This window comes from Carcharhinus amblyrhynchos, chromosome 4 (assembly GCF_965287045.1).
Source record: "Carcharhinus amblyrhynchos chromosome 4, sCarAmb.v2.hapA, whole genome shotgun sequence".
NCBI classification, from domain to species: domain Eukaryota; kingdom Metazoa; phylum Chordata; class Chondrichthyes; order Carcharhiniformes; family Carcharhinidae; genus Carcharhinus; species Carcharhinus amblyrhynchos.
Genome location: NC_137327.1, coordinates 115,081,768 through 115,108,766, shown reverse-complemented (window position 1 = coordinate 115,108,766; position 26,999 = coordinate 115,081,768). Strand labels below are relative to the sequence as shown.

General features: G+C 43.4%; 2 protein-coding genes across 4 annotated transcripts in view; both read right to left on the bottom strand.

The window, feature by feature from the left end:
• The window catches only part of ints6l (integrator complex subunit 6 like), a 220,271-nt gene extending 214,140 nt beyond the window's left edge, over window positions 1-6,131 (bottom strand). The window contains exon 1 of the mRNA XM_080187764.1: window positions 6,045-6,131. The gene's annotated coding sequence lies outside the window, so the exon portion shown is untranslated. The remainder of the gene's footprint in view (window positions 1-6,044) is intronic.
• LOC145342304 (putative G-protein coupled receptor 174) lies at window positions 1,399-25,476 on the bottom strand. 3 transcript variants are annotated; one of them, XM_080187769.1, is made up of 2 exons: window positions 25,460-25,476; window positions 1,399-3,195 (listed from the first exon to the last, which is right to left on the bottom strand). In XM_080187769.1, exon 2 carries the CDS (start codon window positions 2,589-2,591, stop codon window positions 1,614-1,616), a length of 978 nt encoding a protein of 325 aa, XP_080043895.1. In that variant the 5' UTR covers window positions 2,592-3,195; window positions 25,460-25,476; the 3' UTR covers window positions 1,399-1,613. The 3 variants fall into 3 exon arrangements, with proteins under 3 accessions (XP_080043895.1, XP_080043893.1, XP_080043894.1); XM_080187767.1 differs by lacking the exon at window positions 25,460-25,476 and adding an exon at window positions 6,045-6,141; XM_080187768.1 differs by lacking the exon at window positions 25,460-25,476 and adding an exon at window positions 5,709-5,782.
• Between the last annotated feature and the right edge of the window lie 1,523 nt (window positions 25,477-26,999).

Sequence of the window (26,999 nt, the reverse complement as noted above, 5' to 3'; positions counted from 1 at the left end):
CTCAGAAAATCCCAAAAACTGTTCCTGAAGGTCGTAAATCCCACTTCCAGCTGATTGACAACCAATGGTTGCAAGGCAACCATTCTTCCCTTGATGGGATTTCCCTCTGACTAACAGGTTTGCGAACCACAGTACCTAAGGTAATAGATCAGTAAGAGAATCGAGGGTTATGGAACTTGGAGGTGAGGATTATCAGATCAGATCAGATCAGTCATGATCCCATTGAATCCCATTGCCACAGCAAACTTCTGCTCCTATGTCTTACCGTCTTGTGTTTTGGCCCATAGATGTTGTACTTAAGAAATAAAGGTATTTAGAGTTATGAGGGAGGGTCAGGCAGTGGTGAATAACATGACAGGATTGAATAGCCAGCTGTCCAACTGCTGAGTCCGTTGTGTTGTTACATTTATGACAATTGGTTCTTTTCACAATGCTTTGCACAACAGTTGGGCAATAAATTATAGTGTAAAAGATCGATCCTTTAAATTATTAGACTATTCATAATGCATTTCACAAACAAAACAGTTGTTGGGCAACATGTTCATTTTCCACTCTGCATTTTCAAAGCAACCTCAACTGGATTCGAGTTATGGTCTTGGTGGCTTTCAGTAACAAATGTTGCGTACCATAGTTAGATAAAACTGAACAGAGAAGATTTTAGTCTTTCTCCCGAGACTCAGAGTCATTCCCAGTTAAGGAACCCCCATGTGTAGGTTTTGTAACCAGTGGCTGTTCTAGTTTAGCTACTCGCCTTGGCGTGACGTTCACAATTGTGCACACAATTTAATGGTTTCCTATGCATGGCCATTACACTGTGACAGAATGCACTGTTATCTCTTTGGAAAATAGATCATTTGAGATGCAACAAAGAAGAAGACAGATTTTAAAAAAGGAACCAATGTCATTTTATTTGGTACTCTGAGATCTCCAGGCAACACGCATTTTCCAGGGAGTTCGACACTAATAGGGCAGACTCACTCAGAGGCCATCGACTGAAGTAGGAAGTGGAAATGTCACTACAGAACACAAAACGTCTGCAAATCTATTTAAAGCTCATCGCTGAGCAACATGAGAGTTCCATAGATCATATCTACAGAACTCTTTTCTGCAGACGGCTGTGGAGATTCGGTCATTGAATGTCTTTAAGACATAGATAGATGGGTTCTCAATTGATAAGGGGATCGGGGTTATAGGGAAAAGGCAGGAGAACGTGGATGAGAAAATATCAACCATGAATGAATGGCAGAGCAGACTTGATGAGCTGAGTGGCCTAATTCTGCTCCTATGTCTTATGGTCTTATGGTCTAACAGACGAATTGTTGCATGTGACCTCTTTGAACCCATTTGGCTTTGCTCTGTAAAAATTCTCAAAAATAGAACACTCGAGACAAGCCTTTGTTTTTAAACTCTTCACCATTGTAAAGATTCACATTTCTGTAGCAAAAATACAACATATACAAGTACTTTATATAAATAGGCTAAATAAGTGAAAAAGAATGAAAATTTACATCATGGCTGTACAAGAGACACAGATGATCATTTGACGCCTCTTCCATGTTGCTTATTTTCAATATCGCTAATTGTTCAAAATTGCCACACACAAAAAAAATCCTTCAGCCATACTCTTTGGAGTTGAGCTGGATACCATTCTCACTGATTTCTTGTCGTGATAGCCTTCTCCTGAATTCATCAGTTGTGAAATAGTATATGACTGGGTCCAGGCAGCAGTTGAGGCTGGCCAGACACAGAGCCACTGGGTGTAAGTTCATGATGATCTTCCTGGTGAAGCAATCGTCAATGCGCCCTGCCATGGCCAGGAAATGCAAGGGGAAGGTGACATGATAGGGCGCAAAGCAAACCAGGAAGACCATGCTGCAGGTCAGCACCATCTTCAAGGCTTTCTTCTTTTCCCCGCTGTCCTGCATCACTGGTTTTTTCTCTCGCAGGGACATGATGGTTTTCCAAGAGCAGATCAAGGTGATGACCAGAGGGAGGACGAAGCCTGTCAGTTCAGCCAGAGTTACCATGATAACCGAGGTAGGAATGCCAATCTCGATGATGGGGAGGTCGGCGAAACAGCTGTTGAAATGGCTGGAGTTGCTTTTTGTATCGAGCCGCATGAGTGGGAAGGGCAGGCAAGCAGCACCCACCAGCAGCCACCCTACAATACTCACATAGACGTCGTACCTGCGCTTACAGTCGTTATACTTGAAGGGCTGGATGAGAAACAGGCAGCGTCGCACACTGATGCAGACCAGGAAGAAGATACTCGCATACATGTTCACATACTTAAGGTAGAAGCAGAACATGCACAAGAAGCTGCCAAAAGGCCAGGCGTGGTGCAAGTAGTAGAAAATCCGGAGAGGCAAAGACAAGACTTGTGCCAAGTCAGCGATGGCCAGGTTGATCATGAATATCACTGCCCTCTTTGTCTCCCTGACATATGCATGGAACACCCACAGAGCCAGGACATTGGCGATTAAGCCTGGCACAAATATGATAGCATACATGATAGCATACAGAAAATTGGTGACATTCCGGTCATCACTGCAAGACGAATTGTTTGGCATTTTCCAATTACCTTTCAACATCAAGGATAAACCTGGTTGAGTCGGAAGAGCTGGAGAACAAAAATTGGAAAAAAATGTTTCCTAGGATTGAAAAAAAATCAATGGACGATTTTACAGGAAAAGCTATTTGACAGATGTTTGAGTACAGCAGAGTCAATTCTTCAATTTGCTTGGACTTTCTTAACCACGAAATTTGGTTTGTGGATTGATCCAATGCTAACTTCAGGTTGTAGGCATGGTTTATGTGCATGGGCTGGAACTCCAGAGCTAAAACAATCATACAAAATTTAATAAGTCCTTGCCATTGGTTTGGTGTGGGTGTCTAAGAATATCCTTCGGTGTACCCCTGGTGTTGCTTAATGATGTTTTTCTCCTCCCCATTTTCCTCCTTGATAATCTCTTTGTGACATTTCAGGAGATTGCTCTGTGTTTTGTCCCTCCTAATGCACTCACTAGCTGGTGAAGCTCACTTCCGCTTTAAGTAGCTGGGACTGTGCTGGTGGAGTGACAGCTACAAGCATTTCCTTTGACCCAATCAGACGTGCAGTTAGCTGATGGCTTAGATAAGAGAGCTCCTTACAACAGTCAAGTCTCCACTCAGCCTTTCAGCCAAAGGTCCAGCTTTCTGGAAAATAACAGACAGAAATTAGAGATTTACTTCAAGCCAAGTTATCACTGCTTTCTTGAACAGAAGATGTCGCCCCATCTAAAACTATTGTTGCTTGGCACAAATGACTACACAGCTTACCGTGACAGCAGGAAAGGTTTGAGAATCATGTCCTTTATATTTTGACATGAATTATTTATTTAATTGCTTCATGAATTTTGTCCACCTTTCTGAGATTCACAGTGAACCTCCATTTTCTGTGTTCCAATTGTCTAATACTTATAAGATGATAAGATGTAGCAGCAAGAGAAGACCATTCGGCCCATTAAGTCTGTTCTGCCATTCAATTAGATCATGATTGATCTGATATGGTAATTCTCAACTCCACTTTCCTGCCTTATCCTCATAACCTTTGATTCTCTTACTGATTAAATATCTGCCTATCTCAGCTTTGAACATATTTAACAACTCAGTCTCTACAGCCTTTTGCAGTAAACAATCCCATAGATTCACTTCAACTAAAAGTGGGCAAATATTAAAAAGTTTCAAGTTTATTTATTTGTGTCACAAGTAGGCTTACATTAACACTGTAATGAAGTCACTGTGAAAATTCCCTAGTCGCTCCACTCCGGTGCCTGTTCAGGTACACTGAGGGAGAACTTAGCATGGCCAATTCACCTAACCTGCACATTTTTGGACTGTGGGAGAAAACCAGAAGACCTGAAGGAAACCCACACAGACACAGGGAGAATGTGCAAACTCCACGCAGACAAATATGCCATTTAAATTAAAGATAAATGTTTTGATAATGCCTTTCACCACAGTAGGCCTTCCCAATTTACACCCATAGAAACCTTAGAACCATAGAAAATTATAGCTCAGAAACAGGCCTTTTGGCCCTTCTTGTCTGTGCCGAACCATTTTCTGCCTAGTCCCACTGACCTGCACTTGAACCATATCCCTCCACACCCCTCTCATCCATGAACCCATCCAAGTTTTTCTTAAATGTTAAAAGTGACCCCGCATTTATCACTTTATTTGGCAGCTCATTTCACACTCCCACCACTCTCTGCGTGAAGAAGCCCCCCCTAATGTTCCCTTTAAACTTTTCTCCTTTCACCCTTAACCATACCCTCTGGTTTGTTTCTCCTCTAGCCTCAGTGGAAAAAGCCTGCTTGCATTCACTCTATCGATACCCATCAAAATCTTGTACACCTCCATCAAATCTCCCCTCATTCTTCTACGTCCCAGGGAATAAAGTCCTAACCTATTCAATCTCTCTCTGTAACTCAGCTTCTCAAGTCCCAGCAACATTCTTGTGAACATTCTCTGCACTCTTTCAACCTTATTTATATCCTTCCTGTAACTAAGTGACCAAAACTGTACACAATACTCTAAATTCGGCCTCACCAATGCCTTATACAACCTTACCGTAACACTCCAACTTTTATACTCGATACTCCAATTTATAAAGGCCAATGTACCAAAGGCACTCTTTACGACCCTATCCACTTGTGACGCCACTTTTAGGGAATTCTGTACCCGTATTCCCAGATCCCTCTGTTCAACTGCACTCTTCAGAGTCCTACCATTTACCCTATGTTCTACTTTGGTTTGTCCTTCCAAAGTGCAATACGTCACACTTGTCTGCATTAAATTCCATTTGCCATTTTTCTAGTTGGTCCAAATCCCTCTGCAAGCTTTGAAAATCTTTCTCACTGTCCACTACACCTCCAATCTTTGTATCATCAGCAAATTTGCTGATCCAATTTACCACATTATCATCCAGATCATTGATATAGATGACAAACAACAATGGACCCAACTCTGATCCCTGCGGCACACCACTCGTCACAGGCCTCCACTCAGAGAAGCAATCCTCCACAACCACTCCCTGGCTTCTTGCATTGAGCCAGTATCTAATCCAATTTACTACCTCCCCATGTATACCTAGCAACTGAACCTTCCTAACTAACCTCCCATGAGGGACCTTATCAAAGGCCTTGCTGAAATCCAGGTATACAACATCCACTGCCTTCCCTTCATCCACTTTCCTGGTAACCTCATCGAAAAACTCGAATAGATTGGTCAAACATGACCTACCGCGCACAAAGCCATGTTGACTCTCCCTAATAAGTCCCGGTCTATCCAAATATTGGTAGATCCTATCCCTTATCACACCTTCCAATAACTTGCTCACCACCGACGTCAAACTTACAGGCCTATAATTTCCCAGATTTCTTTTGGAACCTTTTTTAAACAACGGAACAACATGAGCCACCCTCCAATCAATGAAGTAAAATGTGAAAGTGCCAGAATGCAACTGTGGAGCATGAGCAGAGTTAATATTTCAGGTTGATGAATGAATTCAGGTAACTGAATGGAAAAGATTATAGATGTACCAGTTACCAACGTACCAACGTATACTGGCAGGACAAAGGGCAGGAAGTGGTTGGGGGGGAAGGGGGGAGGAAATAATAAAACAGTAAGGCCATGATAAGCTGGAAGGCCACTACTGTACTGGTTCTCACCTGATTCTTGGATCATTGCAATATCTAACATGCAGCATCAAAGATTGGACCTTCTTGATTATTTTCACTTTCCACTACAGAGTGGGGAGAATTGGGGAAAGTCCCAATGAGTGATTGAGGTTCAACAGTCATTTGCATTTGACAGGATTAACCTACAGGCAACTAAGTTTGGGAGGTTCATCAATAATTCTTTTTTGAATTCAAAACTGTCATGGAAATTATTATTACCCAGAAACAAACTCAGAAGATTCCAATTTGCATTTATAACTCTGGTGTGACTGCAATTCACCAGTTCTTCTAGAGTTATGTGAAATTGTAATTATTAGTGAAACTTACTTAGTATCGATTTGATTTTGTTGGTCCTGATGTGCACTCTTGTCTCATTTTAATTCTTACTCATTGGGATTGCAGCCTTGATTTTGTAATTCTCCCCCGTGCTTGCCCCGGTTATCTATGAAGTAATGTCAGAAAAAAAAATTACTCTTTGAAAAGATATGCTTAACATTATCATAAAAACAATTATTTGCCTACGGTTCTATCATTTGCTTATCGCTGCAGTTGCTGTTTGTATTTGTTTTGGCAAGCTTCTGTCTAGGGATGGATTTGCAAGGCATCTGATATTATAACAAATGCCTCCAGTTACTTTGAACAATATGGTTTACTGTCTATCCCTGATTGTCATTGAGGGGGAGGTGGTGAGATGCCTCTTGAATCGCTGCAGTCCATGTGATTTAGGTATACTCACACTGCTGTTAGGAAGGGAGTTCCAGGATTTTGTCCTAATGACTGTGGAGGAACCGCAATATATTTCCAAATCAGGATGTTGAGTGGCTTGGAGGGGAATGTCCAAGTGGTGTGTCCCCATGTTTATGCTATCCTTGTCCTTCTAGATGGTAGCAGTCATGGATTTGGAAGATGCTGTCTAAGAAGCCTTGGTGAGTTCCTGCAGTACATCTTGTAGACTGTACACACTGCTGCTACTGTGCATCAATGGTGTGGGAGCGAATGTTTATGGAAGGGGTGGCAGTTGAGCGGGCTGCTTTGTCCTGGATGGTGTTGAGCTTCTTGAGTCTTGTTGGAGCTGCACTTACCCAGGCAAGTGGAGGGTCAAACTCTTGACCTGTGCCTAGATGATTGAAGGGATTTGGGGAATCGGGGGTGAGGCACCCGCCGCAGAATTCCTGCTCTTGTATCTGCAGTAATGGTATTTATGCAGTACAGAAATAGGCCAATTTGGCACACCTATGTTCGTGTTCCTATTCCACTTACCTATTCCCATCTTGTCCTGTCTCTCTCAATTTATTCTCTTCTTACACTTCCTGCATCAGGCCTGCCCTTAAGTAATTCATTGCTTTAGGTTGTTCTCTTTGGAGGGGAATTTGATAGAGGTATAGAAAACTATGGTTTGGATGAAATAAAAAGGAAAAACTGTTCCCATGTATTGAAGATACAGAGAATAGGAGGCACAGATTTAGATTTTGTGTAAGTGGTAATTGGGGCATGTGAGGGAGAGATTTTTATACAGCCAATGATAATGGCTCGCATCTTAAGAACATAAGAACATAAGAACATAAGAAATAGGAGCAGGAGTAGGCCATCTAGCCCTTCGAGCCTGCCCCGCCATTCAATAAGATCATGGCTGATCTGTCGTGGCTCAGTTCCACTTTCCCGCCCTCTCCCCATAACCCTTAATCCCCTCTCTTATCAAGAACCCATCAACCCGCTTCTTAAAAATATTTAACGAGGCAGCCTCCACCACTTCAACGGGCAGAGAATTCCAGAGATTCACCACCCTTTGAGTGAAGAAGTTCCTCCTCAACTCCGTTCTAAACCGCCTCCCCCTTATCTTGAGGCTGTGCCCCCTAGTCCTAGAAGGCGTTTGACAAGGTACCTCACAAGAGGTTATTGCAGAAGGTCAGGGGACATGGAGTTGGGGGTAGGGTGTTAGCGTGGATAGAGGATTGGTTGTCAAATAGGAGGCAGAGAGTGGGGGTCAATGGGTGCTATTCGGATTGGCGGTTGGTGACTAGTGGGGTGCCCCAGGGGTCGGTGCTGGGGCCTCAGTTATTTACCATTTATATAGATGATCTGGAGGAGGGAACCGAGTGCAGGGTGTCGAAATTTGCTGATGACACCAAGATTGGGGGAAAGGCAAATTGTGCGGAGGGTGTGGAGAGTCTGCAGAAGGATCTAGATAGGCTGGGCGAATGGGCCAGGAAATGGCAAATGGAATTTAATGTTGGCAAGTGTGAGGTGGTCCACTTTGGTAGGAAGAATGGTAGGAAGGACTATTACTTACGTGGCGAAAAACTGCAGCAGGCGACGGTGCAGAGGGACCTCGGGGTCCTTGTACATGAGTCGCAAAAACCCAGCTTGCAGGTGCAGCAGGTGGTCAGGAAGGCGAATGGGATGCTGGCCTTCATAGCGAGGGGGATTGAATATAAAAGTAGGGAGGTCTTGCTGCAGCTGTATAGGGCATTGGTGAGGCCGCAGCTGGAGTACTGTGTGCAGTTTTGGGCGCTGCACCTGCGCAAGGATATTTTAGCCCTGGAGGGAGTGCAGAGGAGGTTTACTAGGCTGATACCGGAGTTGAGGGGATTGAGCTATGAGGAGAGGCTGAATAAACTGGGCTTGTACTCGTTAGAGTTTAGAAGAATGAGGGGAGATCTCATTGAGACGTATAAGATGATGAATGGGATGGATAGGATAGAGGTGGAGAGACTCTTCCCGCTCAAAAAAGACAGTAGGACTAGGGGGCACAGCCTCAAGATAAAGGGGAGGCGGTTTAGAACGGAGTTGAGGAGGAACTTCTTCACTCAAAGGGTGGTGAATCTCTGGAATTCTCTGCCCGTTGAAGTGGTGGAGGCTGCCTCGCTAAATATTTTTAAGAAGCGGGTTGATGGGCTCTTGATAAGAGAGGGGATTAAGGGTTATGGGGAGAGGGCGGGAAAGTGGAACTGAGCCACGACAGATCAGCCATGATCTTATTGAATGGCGGGGCAGGCTCGAAGGGCTAGATGGCCTACTCCTGCTCCTATTTCTTATGTTCTTATGTTCTTATGTTCTTTTTTGAGCGGGAAGAGTCTCTCCACCTCTATCCTATCCATCCCATTCATCATCTTATACGTCTCAATGAGATCTCCCCTCATTCTTCTAAACTCTAACGAGTACAAGCCTAGTTTATTCAGCCTCTCCTCATAGCTCAATCCCCTCAACTCCAGTATCAGCCTAGACAAACAGAGATCTCAAAAGGGAATTAGATGGACACTTGAAGGAATTAACTTACAGGGAGATGGGGTTAATGTGAGGGAATGGCATTAACTGAACTGCTCCACAGAAAAACTGGCATAGACTCGATGGGATGAATGGCCTACTCCCATTCCCTAATTTACTTTATTGCTGCAATTTTACTTCCTTGCCTACCCGAGGCTCATAAGATCGCACCTGAGGCCAATGGAGAATGTACATTAGAGCATAAGAACATAAGAACTAGGAGCAGGAGTAGGCCATCTGGCCCCTTGAGCCTGCTCCGCCATTCAGTAAAACCATGGCTGATCTTTTTGTGGACTCAGCTTCACTTACCCACCTTAATTCCTTTACTGTTCAAAAATTTATCTATCCTTGCCTTAAAAACATTCAATCTCCTCTGCACCCCTTCCAGTGCTAGTATATCCTTTCTCAAGTAAGGAGACCAAAACTGTACACAGTACTCCAGGTGCTGCAGAATGCTGTTCTGTGAGCCTTGTCTGCCCTGATTCTGGGGCAGGTGGGCCAGTAAAGTTCTAGCATATGTCTCTCTGCTCCAGCCACACCATAAAGCAGGAAGTCTACACTTTCATTGCTCTCTGTGTCCAGAAATCCCTTCTAAATTCTTTATTTGATCTGTTAGTCGTTCTCATACATTTTATCTATGCGTTCTGAACTGACCCACAAGTGGAAATCCGCCTCATCAAATGTCATTGTAAACAGGTTTCTTCGCAATTTTTAAAGTAAAGAGCTCTGGCTTTCTAAATTTTGCTTCCTACTATATATAAAGAACAGATTATATTTAATAGATGACAGCACAATAATAAAAATTATGATCTCAACCGTCTCTCATGAAAGATTCTCTTTTTCTTCCCTTTCTCTTTAACTATGATAAATTCAGCTGTTAAAAATAGTCAGATGATTTTACATTATTGAACAGGAGCTGCGTCTATACAGTAGTTAGGAAATGCATTGCCATTTATTCAACAGGAAATCAATGCAGGTACCAAGAAAGCAAACTCTAATGCGTAAGTGGAAATGAAGTGTTTATTCTGTTAACCAATCCACACACATCCAACGGAAAGATGTCAGTGACAAAGGGGTTAGTAGGGATCAAAATTGTAAGAACAGATTTATATTGAATAATTTACATCCCTGCTGTTTGCCTCCTCTGCACTGGAAGAGAAACAGACTTCATATTAATGTGCACCATGTAAAGTAAAAAAAAGTTAAAGTTTATTTATTAGTCACAGGTAGGCTTACACTTACACTGCAATGAAGTTACTGTGAAAATCCCCCACTTGCCACACTCTGGCACCTATTCGGGTAAACTAAGGGAGAATTTAGCCTGGCTAATTCATGTAACCTGCACTGGGAGAAAACAAGGGCACCTGGAGGAAACCCATGCAGACGCAGAGAATGTGCAAACTCCACACAGACAGTGACCCAAGATGGCAATCGAACACGGGTCCCTGGAGCTGTGAGGCAGCAGTGCTAACCACTGTGCCACCCTGCTACCCCATGTCCCAACTATTTTACAATTTTTGTCAAGCAAACCTTTTTTTTTGCTTGTGTACAGTACTGGTACACTGGAGGCCTAATTTTTAAGTGAACTGGAGGAACATCGGCTGTCACAGAACTAAGTCCATTTACATAAAAGCCTGTTATCTTTAGTATCTTTAATGTTGTAGACCCATTGCCACACGGCTTAAACAAGGATCAGTCTGCGCCATCATGTACATAAAGCAGCACATTTCACTGCATAAACTAAAACGTGATGAGGCCCACACTCTGAACGCCCACAATGGTGTCACGATTCCAGTTGCAGTTCACTAAAATACATATACTGCAGTTCACAAACTCTCACACAAAGCAGAACTCTGGCAGAACTCTGGCCTGATGTGTTTTGCAAAGACAGGATGTTCGCATTTTATCCTTAATTAAAGAGATCTGTTATACCTTTCAGAATGTGACAAAATTTGCTACTCTTAGAGTGTTGAATAAACACTTTTAGAAACAAACCAAGATCATACATTAGATCTGAACAGTTCTCAGCTCCCTGCACTAGAAAACAGTGTAGCTAATGGAATGCCTGGAGGAGCAGACTCATTCAACATTTGTAAAAAATGGTCTTGGTGACGTCAGGTATCCTAGTTTTAAGACACTCTTAGTTCAAATTTTTATTTGGAAATATGGAGTCTTGTGTAATATTCTTAGTTAATTTTTCTTTAATGAAAATATGTTCAAATTGGAGGTATGAGGTATGGTAAAGAATTGCTATCTTAAAAGTGAAATGCTTCATTAATAATAACTATGATTGGACCTACAGAGCAGAAAGAACTTGTGCCAGGTTTCTGAAAGTGATTTGATCTGATTTATTATTGTCACATGTATTAACATACAGTGAAAAGTATTGTTTCTTGCGCACTACACAGCCAAAGCCTATTGTTCAGAGAGAAGGAAAGGAGAGAGTGCAGAACATAGTGTTACAGTCGTAGCTAGGGTGTTGAGAAAGATCAACTTAATGCAAGGTAGGTTCATTCAAAAGTCTGATGGCAGCAGGAAAGAATCTGTTCTTAAGTCAGTTGGTACATGACCTCAGATTTTTATATCTTTTTCTCGACGGAAAAAGGCGGAAGGGACAATGTCCGGGGTGCATGGGGTCCTTAATTATGCTGGCTGCTTTGCCGAGGCAGCAGGAAGTATAGACAGAGTCAAAGGATGGGAGGCTGGATATGATCCACTTAGTCCCACTCTCCCATAACACTGCAATTTATTCCCGTCATGAATTTATCCTGTGTTTGAACTTACCCCCACTATCCTTTTGGGTAGCGCATTCCAGATCAATTCATTGCATAAATCACAATCTCGTCACCTGAAAGGCAGCATCAAGGTCCCAGCATCACGGTAATAAATTAAAATATTTGCAAAAGAAAGTGTTGTTTGCAGGATTGATTTAAGTGGGGGCCAGGCGATATCCACTCAATTATTCTACTCTTCCAGAAGATTCCATCACCCTGTCATAAATAAGTCCATCCCCTTTCATTTACATCATGCCTAAAGGCTCCGGCCAATTTATACATTAAGCACTGGATTTTTATATCTATAGAATAACTAATGTTGTCCGTGCAACCCTGTGCCCTGCAGGCTCCACCCGCCATCTCCAGACTTGTAACATCTGTCTAATTTCAACTGTCTCTTGTGTAAGAATGTACTTCACTGTTGAGACTACTCTCATTCTGATTTTTGTTTTTTTTTAACATAGTCATAAAGAGTTGGCTGCAATTTCAGTTTCCTGTTTGTATTATTGTGTTTTCGAAAGGATAAGAAATGTTTTCTCTATGGTTTATTTGACATGCATGTCTTAATTGGTGACCGTAATTGAAAGGGGGTGGATGCAGAGGGGTCACATTTTTTAAAGGCATGGCCAAAATTTAGCTACTTGATTGAGAACAGTCGGGCAATTGAACTGTCACAGAATTATTAGATAGCAGCACACAGAAGGAGGCCATTTGGGATGTCAACTATGTGTTGGCTCTTTTGAAGAATATTGTTCCACTTCGTCACAATCTTTTCTTCATCTTTCTGCCTGAAGTTTAACTAATTAACTCTTGGTTGCTCCTATTGAAGCTGTACCCACTAGGCAGTGCATTCCGAATCCTACTTATTCAGTGCATAAAATTAATTTTCCTCACCTCATTTATGGTTCTTTTCCAATCAGCTTAAATTGAGGCCTTTGGCTCTTCAGCCCTTGGAAAGTGTTTCACAATATTTATTCTATCTAAGTGCTTCATCATTTTAAACACCTCTACTAAATCTCCTCTTAGTCTTCTCTGACCTGAACTTCTCCTATCTTTTGTGTAGTTTCATCCCTGAACCATTCCAATAAATCTCATCAATACCCTTCATGTCATTCCTGAAGGGTGGGGCCAAAATGCCAGGACTTTCTCGAGGTAGGCCTGAAGCCCTGATGCTGGAGGTTAATGCTGCTGTTGCTGGCACAGGAATGAGCCAGCTGGCTAATTAACTGGGAGACCAGCAGGGAATGGAGGAGAGCGCTGAGGCGATGAATGCAGCATTAGGTAACGCTGCCACAGGTGCTGGTACCATATTTAAAGGGCTACCAGAATCCTTTTACTGTTTCACTGCTTCCTTCATAGTCACTGGTGTGGGGTAAGCCTGCCATCTTTAAATGAGGCTGCTTCCTTGGATGTCCCTGCTCCCACCAATAGCAAACCCGCAAGGCCTGAGGAAGGAAGATGGCTGAAGGCATGGTTGAAGGAAGATCCTGGGTTGCCCCCGATGCCTCTCTGCAAACTCTCCTTCAGGCTCAGTGATGGCAAGAAGTCCTGTTGCCCAGTCCTCTGTGTTTTTCCAATATCTTCTTTCCATTACTGCAAACTCTTGGGACTTCACGACTACCTTGGCTTGCCCTGAGGCATCATTCAGGTGAGCTTTGATTCCCCTGCACTGGTAGTTGGGTTGTTACTGGATGCAGGTTGGTCAGATGATAAAAAAAAGATGTAAATAGTGCAGCAGAAAGGTAACAAAAGGATCAGGAAGACTCTTCTGAAACATTCCTGTACCAGTGGGTCCTGAGTCTCTATACTGCTGTCACATTGCGCATTTCCTGTCACCTCTGAGGTCCTTTGTGATGCATCGCCTGGTCAGCAACTTCTTCCACATCCTCGTCATCTGAATCGGCATCATGCTGCACCGCTCAGCCCTCTATGGAGCACGGAAGACCACCACAATATGCAAGGCCTTCACTGAGGCATACTGAGGGGCTCCAGCAGATCAATCCAAGCACATGAATCACATCCCCAGAAGACCAGTGGCCTGCTTGATAGTCTCTCAGGTTGTCCTATGGCAGACGTTGTACTTCTCTGCATACATGTGTGGGACTCTCACAGGAGTGAGACGCCATCTCTTTCGTGGGTAGCCCTTGTCTCCCAGAATCCATCCTTGAAAGTGTGCTGGAGTGTGGCACCTGGGATTACTTTAATAAATAGACACCATTGTTACTTCCCAGGAACCAGGCACAGAACTGCAGTATGGTCACAGACGGTTGTACATTGAGTGACTGGGAATCCTTCCTGTTGATGAAGGCAATGGGCTGGTCTGTGGGAGCCTTGCTGGTCACATGAGTGCAGCTGTTCACACCTTGAACCCAGAGGAATCCAGCAATGGCGCCAAACCCAGTGGATATCTCTACATGAATCAAAATAGTCTATAATGGGTTTTGTGATAATGATCTCTGGCTAGATCCATTAAAGGGGGCATTGGTCAGCACCTTGATGGTGTGTGGCACACAATGTGTGTATCCTGGGGGATCTCACATATCTCCACTAAGTTCCTGGAATAATCCAACAGTACAGAAATCTGGCAATATGGTAACCTTCAGCTCCACTGGCATTGGCTGCTGTCCATCACCACTGGAGTTCAGCTATTCATGACACACAGCCTGCCTGGAGAGAGCCGGTCTTCGGTGAAACTGCCACTTGGATTATTGAAGATAATTTCTTCTCTGACAGTAGCCCCTCTCTAAAGACTACTATCTTTTGTACACCGAAAGTTATTGTAGTGCTCTCTGCATCTTTCTCCTTCCTCCCCACTCCAGTTGTCCCTGAGGTTGTTGCTATCCCATTGCCTGTGGCAGCAGTTTTTTCTCTCTCCCCTGCTCATTCTCACCAGAGGTCTTACCGCTTGAGTTCACAAATGCTCACTTAGCAATACCCATTACCGATGTGCCTTCTCCACCCATCACAAGCCACCCAACTTCCTTCCTGGGCAGTCCTTAGCACTGCTGCTTCACAGCACCAGGGATGTGGGGTTGATTCCCGGCTTGGGTCACTGTCCGTGTGGAATTTGTATGTTCTCCTGTGTCTGTGAGGTTCTCTGATTTCCTCCCACAGTCCGAAAGACACGCTGGTTAGGTGCATTGACCCGAACAGGCACCGGAGTGTGGCGGCTAGGAGATTTTCACAGTAACTTCAGTGTTAATGCGGGCCTTACTTGTGACTAATAAATAAACTTTACTTTATTTCCCATTTGAAGCATACAATGCAAGTCCCCTGGTGGCTTCTGTAAACACAGTAAAAAGTCTGACAACACCAGACTTTTTACTGTGTTTACCCCAGTCCAACGCCGGCACATCCACATCATGGCTTCTGTAAACTCAGCCTTCCAAGACAAGCTGGCTAACTCTTTGGCCAGTGAGTAAAGCCATGAATCAATTCTCGACTTGCTTACCACATTCATAGACCTGCTGGGACTCTGACACTAGGCTCTGAATTTTTGGTAAAATTTAAAATTGTTTTCAACTGACAAATAAATGACCAGTTAGTTGTTTGTAGCATCAAGATGCACTTTCCTCCCATCATGCTCTCTGATCCACAAAATGTCTGAATCTGGTATACAGAGATTGGCCTTCTGTTCCAGCGTCTTCTGTCATCTCCCCATCCCTGCGCTTTTGAGACTATCTTCACAGAATCTGCAAAATGCAAGCTGCTACTGCAGCTCAGGTCAGTTTAAGCATAACTCAATGTTAGCATAACTTTGTGGCTTCTCTGTGGGTGGAATTTTCCAGCCTCGCTCACCCTGAAACTGGAAAATCCTGCTAAGATCAACGGATCTTTCCATGGTCCGGTCCTTGCCCACTCCGATTCCTGTGGTGGGTGGAACGGTAAAATTCCAGCCTATATATGTCTACATATAAAACCTGGTAACCCATATGCTTTTAAACTGCTTTGTTAACCTCTGTTTGAGCAGGAGAACTTGTGGTGCAGCTGTAATAAGGAATAAAAGGCCATTCAGCCCTTCAAGCCTGCTCTGCCATTCAATGTGATCATAGCTGATCTTCTGTTTCACCACCATTTTCCTGCAATGACATGTAGAAATCTTTTAACCCTAGTCTTGTACACTGTCAACTGCTGAGGTTCCACAGCCCTCTGTGATAGAGAGTTCCAAAGATTCATCACACTCAGAGTGAAGGAATTCTCAGTCGTAAATGGTTTGTCCCTTATTCTGACCTGGTTCTGGAACCCTAGCCAGGGGAAGCACCCTTCCTGCATCTACTTAATCAACTGCTGTAAGAATTTTGTATGTTTGAAAGAGGTCTTCTCATTTTTTTAAACCCCAGAGCATAGAGGCCCACACATTTCACTCTGAAATACCATTTGCCTTAATTGCTTGCTGTACCTAAATGTTTGGTTCAAGTCACTCACGGACAAGGATACCGAAGTGTGACTGAACTAGTCATCCAGAGGCCCAAGCTAATGCCCTGCAGACATGAATTCAAATCTTCCCATGGCATAAAAACATGGAATTAAAGCTGGGGCCATGAAACCATTGTCAATTATCATAAAAACCTTTCTGGATCATTAATGTCCTTTAGGAAAGGAAATCTGCCATTCTTACCCGGTCAAGCCTACATGTGACTCCAGACCTATAGCAATATAATTGACTCTTAACTGCCCTCTGTGAATGGCTTAGCAAGCCATTCAGTTCAAGAGCAATTGTGGATGGGCAGTAAACTCTGGCCTTGCCAACTATGATGTGGAGATGCTGGCGTTGGACTGGGGTAAACACAATAAGAAGTCTCACCATACCAGGTTAAAGTCCAACAGGTTTATTTGATAGTAAAGGGCACAAGCTTTCGGAACGCTGTTCCTTCGTCAGGTGAGTGAAGAGTTCTGATCAGAAACAAGGCAAATAAAGGCACACACAGTATACATTCTAATCAGTATTCTGTAAACCGTGTGTGCCTTTATTTGCCTTGTTTCTGATCAGAACTCTCCACTCACCTGACAAAGGGACAACGTTCCAAAAGTTTGTGCCATTTGCTATCAAATAAACCTGTTGAACTTTAACCTGGTGTTGTGAGTCTTCTTACTGTACTTGCCAAATATGCCCTCATTCCATTAAAGATTGCATTTTAAAAAAACCCTGTCGTGCCAGGATTCGTTCACAAATACTCTCAGGTCTCTTTTTTTCCCCCCTCCCCTTAAAATTGTACAATTTCACCTCTATTGACTATCTTCACTCATCCTATCAAAATATGTCATCTTGCGTTATTTTGCACTGAATTTCATTTGCCACATTTCTGTGCATTCCATCTGTGTAGTTATGCCCTCTTGAAGTCTATCACTACCCTCTCCACGGCATACTGCACCTGCAAGTTTTGTACCTGCTGCTAATGTTGAAATTGTGCCCTGCACCCCTCAGTCCATTAACATATAGCAAAAACAGAAATGGTCCTTTAACTGAATCTTGGAGGACACCATATTTACTGCCCTCCAGTCTGAAGATAGCCATTCACTCTCTGTATTGTATACTGGAACCGGTTTGATATCCAAATTGTCAATATCCCTTTCATCCCATGCCCTTTAAGTTTTATCAACAAGCCTAACATCCATCCTGGGCTTGAATCAAGATGGGACCTGAGCAAATTTTGATTCTTAACAGCATATGCAGCTGGGGCCTCAGCTATTTACCGTTTATATAGATGATCTGGAGGAGGGAACCGAGTGTATGGTATCGAAATTTGCTGATGACACCAAGATTGGTGGAACGGCAAATTGCGCGGAGGGTGTGGAGAGTCTGCAGAAGGATCTAGATAGGCTGGACGAATGGGCCAGGAACTGGCAAATGGAATTTAATGTTGGCAAGTGCAAGGTGGTCCACTTTGGTAGGAATAATAGTAGGAAGGACTATTACTTACGTGGTGAAAAACTGCAGCAGACGACGGTGCAGAGGGACCTCGGGGTCCTTGTGCATGAGTTGCAAAAACCCAGCCTGCAGGTGTAGCAGGTGGTCAGGAAGGCGAATGGGATGCTGGCCTTCATAGCGAGGGGGATTGAATATAAAAGTAGGGAGGTCTTGCTGCAGCTGTATAGGGCATTGGTGAGGCCGCAGCTGGAGTACTGTGTGCAGTTTTGGTCGCCGCACTTACGCAAGGATATTTTGGCCTTGGAGGAAGTGCAGAGGAGGTTTACTAGGCTGATACCGGAGTTGAGGGGGTTGAGCTATGAGGAGAGGCTGAATAAACTAGACTTGTACTCGTTAGAGTTTAGAAGAATGAGGGGAGATCTCATTGAGACATATAAGATGATGAATGGGATGGATAGGATAGAGGTGGAGGGACTCTTCCCGCTCAGAAAGGACAGTAGGACTAGGGGCACAGCCTCAAGATAAAGGGGGGGCGGTTTAGAACGGAGTTGAGGAGGAACTTCTTCGCTCAAAGGGTGGTGAATCTCTGGAATTCTCTGCCCGTTGAAGTGGTGGAGGCTGCCTTGCTAAATATTTTTAAGACGCGGGTTGATGGGTTTTTGATAAGCGAGGGGATTAAGGGTTATGGGGAGAGGGCGGGAATGTGGAACTGAGCCACGACAGATCAGCCATGATCTTATTGAATGGCGGGGCAGGCTCGAAGGGCTAGATGGCCTACTCCTGCTCCTATTTCTTATGTTCTTATGTTCTTATGTTTGTCTCCTTCCCTTTGCTAAACCTAGAGGCATAAAGAGAGTCAGTTTCAATGAATTCACACAAGTAACCAAACTGAGATTGAATCCCTACCCAAGTTCACTTTTAGTTTAGAGGGCTGACTCATACCTTGAACATTCAGAAATAGAACTACATTTATATGGGAACAACATAAGGTTATGACACATACAGTTTAATCAACTTTAGCAGCATTACCAAGTTGTCAACATTATGGGGAGGAGGGACAACTGATTGAGACATTTAGAGTCACAGAGTCATAGAGGTTTACAGCATGGAAACATGCTCTCCGGCCCAGCTTGTCCATGCCGCCTTTTTTTTAACCACTAAGCTGGTCCCAATTGCCATATCCTTCTCTACCCATCTTACCCATGTAACTCTCTAAACACTTTTTAAAAGACTAAATTGTACCTGCCTCTACTACTATCTCTGGCACTTGTACCAGACACTCACCACCCTCTGTATGAAAAAATTGCCCCTATGGACACTTTTGAATCTCTCCCCTCTCACCTTTACCTTCGCCCTCTAGTTTTAGACTCTCCTACCTTTGGGAAAAGATATTGACTATCTAGCTGATCCATGCCCCTCAGTATTTTGTAGACTTCTATAAGATCAGCCCTAAGCCTCCTATGCTCCAGTTAAGTGTACTAACCTTTTCTGGGACTTACAATGAAGTGAAAATCCAGCAGTTCTAAATTTCATGCACCCAGCACACCAGCAAATCTATCACTCCTTGTGTGGACACAAATTCCAGTAAGTTTTCACTAGATCTGTTTAACTTGATCCATTGGTATCAGCATTGTTGAAAATGCTCCAGTCTGAGACCTGTGTTTGATTCTGATGCCACCCAGGAACTGGAGATGTTATGGATCAGTGATCAGCCCTGTTGATCAAACCAGGCTCCATGTTTGTAGTCACCTACTCAGTCCTCTAAACAGTAGCAGAATCTTTGTTCACCAACTGGTTCAGCCTTAAACCCCCATTAAAAACCTGGGGATGGGGCCATTTCGATACCTAAGATTGTCGCCATACAGCAACAGAATGCAAGAATCAGCTACCCTGCTGATGGGCTGGAAATTCGGGCAAGTGTCCTACCACTTCGAGGGACGGAGCTCAAAACCTAACATTTCTGCACTTTAGGGAGGGACATGACTGCAGTCTGAAGGCACTGAATCCAGCCAGAATTGTTTACTCTGTGGCATGCACGTAACAATCCTGCTTTCTCCTGGGGCAACCAAGGGGCCACTGAGTGAAATGTTGTGGTAATCTGGGATGTCCCAGACACTCAACCTGGATGGGTGAGTGGGACGCTCACCCACCTTTACTGGGACTTACGATGAAGTGGAAACCCAGCAGTTCTAAAGTTCATGTGCCCACCACACCATCTTGTGTGGACACAACTTCCAATTTTCCACATCCCTCCTAATCTGGTGAATAATATTGGTCTGACACAAGAATCATACTAGGGATCTTGAAGATGATATATAAGTTCACCCTTCATTAGAAAACGAAGGCTGAAAGATTTATGATACTGTCCATAAGCAATATTTATCTAATTAGTATCCTGAACCATTTCTTCTGGGCTATGATTATAAAGTTAGGATCATTGGCCAAATCATGCTTAAATGTTGGTGCTAATGTTGTCTTATTGGCTCCTCACTTCCCAACACTTGGTAATGCTCAGGTACTGCTAAGTTTAGTCTTTAAAGACATCTAAGAGTGGCACATAGACAAGCTATGAATGAGATCATTCTGTCATTGGCCAACAATTGGTAATAATTGCAGGAAAGCATCTCATGGTGGCTTATCTGCCAATTCTCTTGGTAAGAAGTCTGACAACACCAGGTTTAAGTCTAACCGATTTATTTGATAGTAAACTATCAATATATATTTACTATCAAATAAATTGGTTGGACTTAAACCTGGTGTTGTCAGACTTCTTACCGTGTTTACCCCAGTCCAATGCCAGCATCTCCACATCATGAATTCTCTTGGTGCCAGTAATGCTTAGGTCTTGCTCCTTCTTTTCCTTTGACAGCATTCCTGACATCAGAAAATCAACGCACAATGAACTTGGAGACCGCAACCTGCTTTTCCAGCTCATTTTAACCATTTCTTCTCATCCTGGATCTAGAATGTCAAAGTTTAGGAACTTCATTATGGCTCCATCTAAACTTCCAGCCAACCACTATTGTAACTGATTGTCTCCTATTACGATCATAGCCCAGTGCATTTGTTTGTGCTTTCAATCATTCCTTAGCAATAAGCAAGCATGTTTACAGTCTGCCAAATGTTGGAATCTGCTTCAACTTAGCTCTAAAACATTTTTACAATGCCAAATACTTTGGGAGAATTCATTAGTTTTGATGACCACCCTGTTCTTTCTACCATTTTCAAGCTTGTTTTACTCACCCCAAACTCACTGTATTCTGTGCTTATCTGAGCTTAATACTAACTTATCTCATTTTATTTAATTAGATGATGATCTGTCAATGTTGTTCCAAAAGTTAGTTTATTGAAGCAGCGGTAATGAACCAGATGCATTTAAAAGAATATTAGATATCTGCATCAGCAATCATTTGTCCATAATCTTTATTTGGGTTGATGTTTGTAATGGATATACTGTCTCCTGCTAATTATATTTGTATGGATCCTTCTCTTCCAAGTTGACTTGATTCTGTTTTCTCTAATTTATGCTAAATCTGCCAAAATGAATCCAATGCTGTACATGGACTATAGTGAGTGAATAGATCTTAGCTCCGTGAATATAGAGTTCACAGTACCCATCAGAGAAGGGAGTACAAAGGGCAGATTGCGGAAGTAAAGAGTATAAAGAACAAGGGAAAGTAAATTTAAGAGAAAATAGTCAGTCTGCCCTTAATCTTCAATGTACTGTGAAAAGAATCATCTGCAAGGAACTGAATACTTTTCCGACACAGAATCACTGAAGGCTTAACACTGCAGATTCCATTTTTTTTATTTTAATTTAACCTCTCAACTGTTTATTCTGGTTTCTCACTGTTTAAATTGGCATAATTACACATACGTCTGAATAGGAATTGGAAAGATTGAACAAAATCTAACAATAATCTTTTTCTTAGCCATACACGTCATTCTTAGGTATACAATCAGCCACTTGGTAATACAGAGATCGAATATTGTTGAAAAGACACTTTAGCAGCATGTTCCCAAAACTTGGTAATGCTCAGGTACTGCTAAGTTTAGTCTTTAAAGACATCTAAGAGTGGCACATAGACAAGCTATGAGTGAGATCATTCTGTCATTGGCCAACAATTGGTAATCATTGCAGGAAAGCATCTCATGGTGGCTTATCTGCCAATTCTCTTGGTAAGAGAATTGCATGTTGCCAGAGCTTCAGCAACATGTCCCTCTTTTCAGCATAATTTGGTCTCTTTCCTGTGCTGTTGTGCAATTTGTAATCTCTTTGAAACAGTAAAACTGAGTGCTGCCCGTTTACTCCACCTAAGTGAATTGTATATCAGGATCATCTGAACGGCATGTCTTTCTTTTGCATCGCAAGACAAAAAACAAACATGATTGAGTGGTCTAGGTGATGAACCATTGTTTAGTTGAAGCCATTGTTCAACCCAAACCCATCTGCTACTTGCTGTTTAACTTAGAAAAGATGAAAAGGTTTTGGCTTTCCAAGATTTCTGAATTTTTTTCACTGTATACGCCTGAATCCTCCACATAAGCAGAGTTACTTTCTTTTATCCATAACATAAGGAACAGGAGTATGCCATTCAGCCTCTTGAGCAAAGAACATAGAAAAACTACAGCACAAACAGGCTCTTTGGCCCACAAGTTGCGCTGATCATATCCCTACCTACCTGGCCTATCTATAACCCTCAATCCTATTAAATCCCATGTACTCATCCAGAAGTCTCTTAAAAGACCCTAACGAATTCGCCTCCACCACCACCGACGGCAGCCGATTCCACTCACCTACCACTCTCTGAGTGAAAAACTTACCCCTGACATCTCCTCTGTACTTACTCCCCAGCACCTTAAACCTGTGTCGTCTCATAGCGTCCATTTCAGCCATGGGAAATAGCCTCTGAGAATCCACCCTATCTATACCTCTCAACATTTTATATACCTCTGTCAGGTTATCTCTCATCCTTCGTCTCTCTGGGGAGAAAAGACCAAGTTCCCTCAACCTATCCTCATAAGGCATGCCACCCAATCCAGGCAACATCCTTGTAAATCTCCTCTGTGCCCTTTCAATAGCTTCCACATCTTTCTTGTAATGAGGTATCATTATGTACATGCTGTCACGTTTTATGAGATCAATACTAATCAGTACCTCATCTCTATTTGGCTGCCTTCGCTCCACATTCCATGATGCCCTACCCAACACAAATCTATCAATCACCCAACTTAATGCTCCCAATGGCCCAACTCATGCAACTTCTTAGAAGAGAGAAGTTCTGATTTCTAACACCCTTGTGTCAAAAAAATGCTTCCTGATTTCACTCGAAATGCCAGCAAACGTTTAAAAATCATCCTTCCCTATTCTGTATTCAGTTGCTGAATTAGCTTTTAACCCTTTGGGCACCTGGATTGGATCAGCCACCAAGCTTCTACAGAATCTTCAAGGAAATACTGGTCTTGACCAAGCAACCTGCCTGCACAGTTTAACACTTGAAACCCTGGTGTCATTCTGTATACTGCACTGCACTACTTCAAACCCTAAGCAGAGTTATGGGCTTGACATGTATTACTTTTATCCCTTCGACATTTGAAAAGAAGCATGCCATTCAGCCTCTTGAACATGCTCTAATGTTTAATGAAATTAGTGGCACGGTGGCACAGTGGTTAGCACTGCTGCCTCTCAGTGCCAGGGACCTGAGTTCAATTCTGGCCACGGGTGGCTGTCTGTCTGGAGTATGCACATTCTCCCTGTGTCTGCATGGGTTTCCTTTAGGTGCTCCAGTTTCCTCTCACAGTCAAAGATATGCGGGTTAGATGGATTGGCCATGTTAAATTGCCCCTTGGTGTCAGGGGGATTAGCTAGGGTAGATATATTGGATTGTGGGGATGGGATCTGAGTGGGATTGTGATCGGTGCAGTCAATGGGCCAAATGGCCTCCTTCTGCACTGTAGGAATCTATGACTTCCCTAATTTTTGATTTGATTTATTATTGTCACATGTATTAACATACAGTGAAAAATATTGTTTGTTGTGCACTATACAGACAAAACATACCGTTCAACTAGAAGGAAACGAGAGAGTGCAGAATGTAATGTTACAGTCATAGCTAGGGCGTAGAGAAAGATCAACTTAATGCAATAACCGCAGTATATCAGATGATTCCTGATTAGGGATCTGTACATCAGCATCTTTCAAGCTTTTAGTCGTTTCGTGTGTGTGTGTGTGTGTGTGGGGGGGGGGGGTGGTGGGAGACTGGGTGGGGGGGAGGGGGAGGTGTCCACAATGATTGAAATGGGTTCAGGGATCACCCTCTTCATTTCAAAAACACAATATTGTCCAACCAAAGAATCCTTCGACTATCATTGCAAGGACTTCTTTCAGTAGTACTCAGGAAACGACATAACAAGCTAGATGGACAACACACTGAACACTACCACAGAAATATAATGATTTTGTGCGCCTCCTAAATCAGAATCCTGAGTTTTATGTATCCTGTTCTGACGCCATGCATCCCCTTACCGCCCCTGCCCCTCCGTCCCGACACGGCACACCAGTAAAGAATGCAGCTGAACAGAGGTCGATCAAAGCTGCCTGCATCTGAATTTCGGGGTGAATTTTGCCAATGCTGCTACTAATATGTACAAACCAATTAAACTCAAGGCACAAAAGCAAGTACTACCACAAGAGTGTACTTGAGGACAAAACGTTGTCTGATTTGGAGATAGCTCCCTTTAACTCTCGGGGGGCTAAAGGGATCATGTGGTGTGGGAGGAGGTGGGATCAGCCACCTCCCACCTGATGATCAGCCACGATCAAAATGGATAGCAGAGCAGGCTCGAAGGGCCGAGTGGCCTACTCCTGCTTCTATATTCAACAACAAATCACAAATGAAACTTGAAATCACACTCAAAGTGTGATTTTAAAGGGGTCGATAAGGCATCCCAGTGGGCATGGAGGACCTTGATGGTGTCTGCGGACACCGTCTGCTCCCTCTCCAGGGACACCAGGCTGTGAATATCGCTACAGTAGGGGGATAGACGGTCAGGTCAGACGTCTCCCCTCAGTTGCCTGCTGCCTGGGTCTGTTTATTTGCCAATGCTGCCAGCATCACCTGAGACTTAATAGACACGGGGCAACAGCATGAAATAAAACGGAATATTTCACAAGACAGCGCTGTATTATAGGTTCACTCTGGCCTGCGATTAGACAAGAAAACATGTCAACACGTTCCAAGCATTCACACTCGAAGTGCCAGCAAAACACTTAGTCTAGGTCCGGATTTGCTTCTTAAAGTGGGGCTGTGCCAAGGTGGGTACAATTTGACTGACTTCACTGCAAAACATGGAGTCGAGGTTCCCAGGAGTAACTCAGTACCCGCACACAGTTCCACAAGCTCTGCTGTAGAGTGCAAGATAACATTGCTACTCCGTTAAGCCCAGAACGTGGTAACAATGCAGACAGGAGCGAAGCCGCAGATCTTATATTAAACAAAGTTTAGAGTGCCCCTCTCCTAGCGCCCAAACATTGGAATTGTTCCAACTCTGGAAACTGGGTTTGAGCTGCTGCTTTCAGCGCCTGGTTTCCCGCTGTTTAACACTGAGGGAGAAGCACTCACCGATTCTCTCTGTCCTGAAACACGGGCCGGACTGAAGATCGCAACTGCTGCTGAAATGAAGTCAGGCCAATACCGGGGGCTTGTGGTTCTGTCTGGAGTTCAGCCGAGTGAAGTTTTGTGAAACCTGTACATTTCCTCTTTTTTTTTCCGCTCGGCTTGTACGTGTGGTGGTTTCATGTAAATGAAGTGTAGAGACGGCGGGGGTTTCATTACCTGTGCCCAGACCCGGGGAGCTGGTAGTTTCCACACGGTTTTGCTGAAATGTGTTAAGGGTGTGCGCGTTTTTCACAGTGCAGAATGTAACACGAGCGTTCTGGCTTTCAGCGAGCTCATCTCTGCACACACACGCACACACACACATATATAGATATGCACTCACACATACAAACACTTATCTGACACATACGCACAATATATACTCTCACACACATACACATTCTCACACACATCCACACTTTCTCACACGTACACACACATATACACACACACATCCACACTTTCTCACACATACATATACATACATACACACGCACATCCATACTTTTTCATACGCACGCACATATATTCATACGTGCACATACACACGCATACACACACACACAATATATACTCACATACACACACATCCACGCTTTCTCACACACACTCACATTTACACTTTCACACAAACATCCACTTTCTCACACACGTACACACATATACACTCACACACATATACATACACACATACTCTCACATACACACTCAGATACACACACACACACTCTTCCACACGCATTCATATACACTTGCACTCATATACACATATACATACACACACATACAAACTGATACACACACGCACTCATGCACACACGTACATTCACACGTATATACCCACACTTTCATACACACATGCTCACACACATACTTTCACATACACACATACACATACACACACTCACTCACATGCTGACGTACACACATGCATACAAACACACACATACATTGTATCACACACTCACATAAATTCTCTCTCTCACACACAGACAAGATCCTCCGCCCTTTCAGCTTAATTAAGCACCAAAGGTACGGCTCGATCAACAAAAGCCGGGCTGTTTTGTAATAAAAATAAACCGGATTTCCTCAACAGACAGTGTGGCAAACAACAGAAAAAAAACGGTCTGAACCAGAGCAGGATGGCGAGTTGCAAAAAGAAGTACATCTTGATATCAGAGTGTGTGTGGCCACCCAGAGACAATGCTTACCTCGGAGAAGTCCACTCCTGCAGCTTCCTCAACCTGTCAGCCACTTTGCTCATGTAACGGTAACCGTCTCCTTGGTGACTGCCCCTGTTATTCCTGATTGTCACGCTTCTATTTCGGTACTTACATCTCCTTAGCAAGCTATCTTAAGGCAGTCCTTACAATCCCGTGTCCTCCTGAACTTTCTGGAGGAATGTGCACTGTTGACAGGTTGGAGTTGAGCCGGATAGTTTCACTTTAAACCCATTCTGTTTTTCTCTCTCTCTTTCTCTCTCTCTGAGGTCTTTGCGCAGGCGGACCGACAGAAAAGAACATCTCATTTTCTAGCTGTTCTTGTGAAAATCCGTGGGATGGTGAATAATGCATGAGTAATTCCGAGAATCTAAAGAGGGGGCTTTTCCTCTCCCGAAAATGCAATTCTCCAATCAACGCAATCTTGCCGGTGAAAACACATTTAGGAAGGGAGGAGAGGAGGTAGATTACATTCATTAATTAAAGATGACAAAACG